This window comes from Bison bison, unplaced genomic scaffold (assembly GCF_000754665.1).
Source record: "Bison bison bison isolate TAMUID 2011002044 unplaced genomic scaffold, Bison_UMD1.0 scf7180017864453, whole genome shotgun sequence".
Lineage (NCBI taxonomy): Eukaryota > Metazoa > Chordata > Mammalia > Artiodactyla > Bovidae > Bison > Bison bison.
This window is the reverse complement of record NW_011495015.1, coordinates 769,254-774,344: the sequence shown is the minus strand read 5'-3', so window position 1 is coordinate 774,344 and position 5,091 is coordinate 769,254. Positions and strand designations below refer to the sequence as shown.

Here is a 5,091-nt window from a genome sequence, read left to right as displayed (position 1 = left end):
CTCTGATGCTGTCCCCTCCACCTGGAGGGGCTCTGGCCCCCAGTGCTGGTGAAGGCTTCCCTCTGAGGAGGGTAACACTGGGGCTAAGGAGAGATGGCAGGAAATGTATCCAAATGTTATTAACCAAGTAATGATGTTTGGGGGTTGGATGTTGTCTTTTGTTAGTTTTCAGTCTTTTCCAGCTTTCCTGAAGCTTGTCTATTACTCCCTGTTTTTAAGAATGGTGGTAAAACCATATCACCTGAAATGCACCACTGTGGCCATGTTTAAGTGTTCAGTTCATCCACATTGTTGAGTACAGGTCTCCAAGATTTCTTATCTGGAAAAACTCATTCCTTAGTCTTTAATGGGAAAATGATATCAAGACAGTTTTAAAAATATTACCTGCCACAGCTAGGCCTGAAAGCTGCCGGGCCTTGGCCGGTTTAAAAGCCCTGGTGAAGGCGCGTCTCCTCACCTCCCCTCCACAACACTTACCCTCCAGAGCTGGTCTCCCTGGGTGGCCCCTGGGCCCCCACCCCGCCCAGTACCTGTGTCCCCCCCACTCCTGGCTGATGGCCACTGCCTCTGTCCCAGCCCCGCACACCCTGCCCTGTGTGTGTGAGATAGGGGCCAGGGCGCAGGGGAGCTCTGGACGCCTGGACGGAAGGTCCCCCACCCCCTTGGGCCACAGAGGGAGAGACGGACTTCGAGGTCACACAGCTTGTCAGGGGGTCACTGGGAACCAGATCCCAGGGTCCTGTCACCCCCTTCAGAGCCTTTCGTTCTAGAAGAACTGAAGACTGTTACACTGTGCCAGAGGTCAGAGAAGATGGTCAGGGCAGAGCCAACCATGTTATGTCTCAAAAAATAACAAACACAGAGGTGTGGCTGGGGAAAGCCATTGGGTTAGTTACATGTGAGATACTTTTCCTCTTTGCTACAGAACGTGGCAACAATTCTGTTATCCAATCACATCTGTTATAAATTTGATTTATTAGACTTAGCTTTTACACATGAATTTCTTCTTCATTGTGAACTTCCTGGATACATGCTTACTTCTTCCTTAAAAACAGATGACTCATACAATCAGATTGCATTTTAGGTGAACTGGGTTTTGTCTGATGTAAGCTAGGATGGGAGTCGATCAGTCGTAGGATGTGAGAGCCGGGAAGGATCTGCCTCAAGAACCATCCTCTCTGTCAAGCGTCATGTCACATAAGGGTATGATGGTCCCATGTCATAAAACTTGTCAAAACCTGGGCTTTTAACTGAAAATCAGGTCAAAGGTGGCCATCAGCAGCCTGGCCCTGAGCCTGGCCTCTTCAAGGTCTTTCCCCAAGGACTCCTCAGCACGTGAAAAGGATGGACCCCACCTCCCCTGTTACTGTGCATTTCAGACCTGGGCGGGGAGCAGTGAGACCTGTCCCAGGGCTGGGACAGTGGCCCTGGGTCCTCACCATGCGTGGTGACTGTGGAGGAAACAGGACAGGGTGAGAGGCTGAGGGAGGCGGAAGGCGAGCAGACAGGAGGCAAGGACCCAGAACTCTGTCCAGATCCGGCCCTGGGCATCACCCCTCCCACTCGGGGCTCTCGGGGCTCACGTGACTGCTGGCACATGGGGACCTCAGGACTCACTCCCTGCCCCAAATTCCTGAACCTGCTTCAGGGCCCTTCCTCCTCCCACTGGTGACTGTGACACAGAATGTGGCCTGGGGACAGCCGTGGGAGGGGTCGCCCCTATCCCCGCCACTGCTGTGCAGACACAGTGAAGCCAGCACTGCAGACAGGAAGGTGCTTCCTCTTAATAACAGGCTCTATGGCTCCTGCATCCTTCCTGGCAGCTGCTGGGTCTGTGGCCTGTGTGTGCCCTTGCTCTGGCCCGTCCACGTTAGGGGTGGCCTCAACCACAGTGGCAGCCTCTCAGTCCCACCTTGCCTAGTTGTCGTGCAGATTCCCCAAGTACAGTACCCAAGTTTCCAACACTGAGCCCTGGTCACTGCCCCACCCTCCTTGCGGTGCAGGTGGCAGGCTGACATTCGGGTCAACAGGGAGTGTCCATCAGAAACTCCAGGAAATCAGCCTCCTCCCATTGGATCCACGTGACAGCAGTGTCCTCAAAGCCAGGGTGACATCTATTCTCTGGCTCCGATGAAAACCTTGGAATGAAATTCCACCCAAAGGAAGAGCTTTGACAAGGTGGTCATTTCGGCAAAGTGCTGAAGCTGCTGATGTGGACACTTTCCTTTAAACCACAAAGGGGCTTGATTCACAGGGACTGAGTGACCAGAGCTGAGGAGAGACTCTTCTAGGCGTGTCAGGCCCTTGCTGCTTGCACCAGACTCTGCAGCAGCTTTGATAAAGGGAGCGTTTCCCCGCAGTCAGTCATGACACTCAGCAACTGCAACACACAGGCCTAGTAAGGGCGGGCGCTGGGTCGTCCTGGGCTCTGACGGGAGCCGGGGGTGGGGGCGGGTGCTGTGCCCCCGACACCTAAGCTTCCCCAGATGCCCTGTGTAGAGATGCGCGGGAAGCTACAGAAAGGCAGAGAAGCAGAACTGCGGGGGCCGGTTGGAGGTCAAGGATGGCAGGGCAGGGATCCTGAGGTTAAAGAAACTGATCCCTGAAACTGGGAATGTTTGAAAAACTCCAGAACAAAAATTTTCCAGCTGTCCCCCTTTTTCAAACCATGCACATTAGGACTTTCCCCAAGTTTTCATGTACCTAAAAGGAAACCGCTGGTTCTAATGACAGGAGAGCCACTTCCTCTTCACAGGGCATTTCCACTTGGCCTTGGGGAGGGGGTGAATGGAGCCCCAAGTCTCCAGTCTTCTCACCTGAAGCGTTCACAGGGAAACTGGGCATACTCAGAAGGAATGTCACAGGGCTCAGACCCCCCCAGGACAAGCTCTCCTTTACAGACTCGGCCAGAGGACCTGAGGTAACACAGCTAACTGGAAACAGAGCCGGGGCTGAGATCCAAGTCACCCTGACTCACAGAAAAGTGGTCATTCCTTCTGGCCACACAAGGCCATCTGGAAGGGGGCCGCTGCTCCAGAGAGCCTAACTCACCCCTACAAGTGACCCTGACTCATGCCTGCCTGGCACACCAGAGGCATTTGTGGCTCAGAATACCTGTGGGCCGCCTGAGCAGCTGGGTTCCCCACAGGAGTGGCCTGGAGAGTTCTGGGTGTCAGTCAGAGAGCAAGCCCTAGAAGCCCGCAGTAGGGGTCCAGGCTGCTGGGGTGAAAGTCCCTGGGGGGAAGGACCACTAAGCAGGGAGAGTGGGGGCCCAGGACCCTCCCTGATGCCAGCAGCTGAGGAGTGAAGCCTTTCCCCGCTGAAGGGGCTGTGGGCAAACATGGCGGAGGGGTCCCGCTGCGCCTTGTCAGCAAGGGAACAGGGAACCGCAGGCCAGTTCCCGAGGCCAGGGAGGGCTGAGATCATTCCGTAGGGAATCCCCGACGCTCCGTGGCCCCGGGGAGAGAGGGGTCACCGGATCTCTCTAAGACTGACACTTCCTCCGTCCTCCAGCTTCGCGCCTGTCCCCAAGCAGGACGCCCGCGTCCACATCCCCCCACCCCAGCAGGCAAACGAAGGCCGGGACTCTGAGGCGGGGAGAGTGAGGGAACCGTGGGGGATGGGGGAGGCTTTCCTTCCAGACTCGGGAGGGAGAGGCTGCTAGGCTGTGCAGGGCGTGTGTGTAAGTGTGTGTGTGTCTCCGTTTTCAGGTTTAGCCGTGTTTTCACTATAACCTGACTCCATCACGAACGGTTCGGACTCGTCAGAACTGAAGGGCACTAGTATTTCAAGACGGAGAAGCAGTAGGCCGGGGACGTAAGGACTCGTGCCCACGGCTGAGTCGGAGCGCAGGGGTCAGAGTCACCCCGAAAAGATCTACTCCCGAGTCCCTCGGCCTTTCCACCGGCTGGGTTTGAACCCGCGGCGCGTGTTGACCTTGCGGTCCCAGGACCCACGCCGGAGGCTCCGTGCAGGCGCGCCTCCCCAGTCGGCTCCGCCGGACCGAAGCGCGGGGAGTCTTCGTTCTTCCTCCGGGCGGCGTAGCGAACCGGGGAGCACTAGGGGAAAATTGTCTTTCGCTTCCCCGCCCGCCCGCTCGGATGGGCGCCCCAGGAACCCGCTCTTTCCCCGCCCGGCTTCCAGGCGGGCATCCCTCCACTGTTCGCTGGTCGGCTCTCCCTCTGGGACCGCGCAGGGTGGAGGCTACCCGGGGAGGACGGCCCGAGGGCGCGCAGGGGCGGGGTGCCTGGGGCGGGGGGAGGTCTGGGGGGCGGCGAGAGGAGGCGGGGAAGAGCGGATGGAGGCGCACCCACGGATGGGGCGGAGTGGGGGCGGGGACGGAGGGGCCAGGGGGAACGGGGGCGGGAGGGGAGGACCTGGGTCTGGCTCAGGAGTTAGGAAAGAGCACGCGGACCGGGTGCCTGGGGGACGCCGGGTGTGGGCAGGGGCGCCCGGACCGCGGGGGCAGAGGGGGGCCGGGCCTGGGGGGTGGGGGCGGGCCCGGCCATTGGCCCGGGCGGCCGGGGGAGGGCCGGGGAGGGGCGGCCGGCGCCGGGTGGGGGACCCGAATGCCCGGGCCGCAGTCGCCGCGCCGTCAGAGCAGCGAGCGCTGAGCGGCCATGAGGGAGATCGTGCATATCCAGGCTGGCCAGTGCGGGAACCAGATTGGCACCAAGGTGGGTGGGCGCTTCCCCCCCCCGCCAAGCCCTCGGGCCGGGGCCATGCGGGGCACGGGCGGCCGAGGGGGCGTCACGGGGACTCTGCCCTGCTGCTCCCCGTCCCCGAGGCCCCGGAGCGGCTGAAGTGCGCCTGGAATCTGGCGGCCGCTCCCCGCGCCCCGCCCGCCAGGCCGGCCCTGGGGGACCCTGGCTGACCGTCTGTCCCCCGCCCCGCCCTTTGCTAGTTTTGGGAAGTGATCAGCGACGAACATGGCATCGACCCGGCCGGAGGCTACGTGGGTGACTCTGCGCTCCAACTGGAGAGAATCAACGTCTACTACAACGAGTCCTCGTGTGAGTGGCGCAATCTGCCATACCCCCCCAGACACCGCCTTCCCCCCGGGACCCTGCCATCCCCCCGGACCTGGCCATC

At 60.0% G+C, this 5,091-nt stretch overlaps 1 protein-coding gene across 1 annotated transcript in view; it reads left to right on the top strand.

The window, feature by feature from the left end:
* Positions 1 to 4,537: 4,537 nt before the first annotated feature.
* TUBB6 (tubulin, beta 6 class V) overlaps positions 4,538 to 5,091 on the top strand; it is an 8,607-nt gene continuing 8,053 nt past the window's right edge. Inside the window, exons 1-2 of the mRNA XM_010859111.1 lie at positions 4,538 to 4,676; positions 4,904 to 5,012. Of these exons, the coding sequence (XP_010857413.1) occupies positions 4,620 to 4,676; positions 4,904 to 5,012 (166 nt within the window). The 5' untranslated portion in view covers positions 4,538 to 4,619. The remainder of the gene's footprint in view (positions 4,677 to 4,903; positions 5,013 to 5,091) is intronic.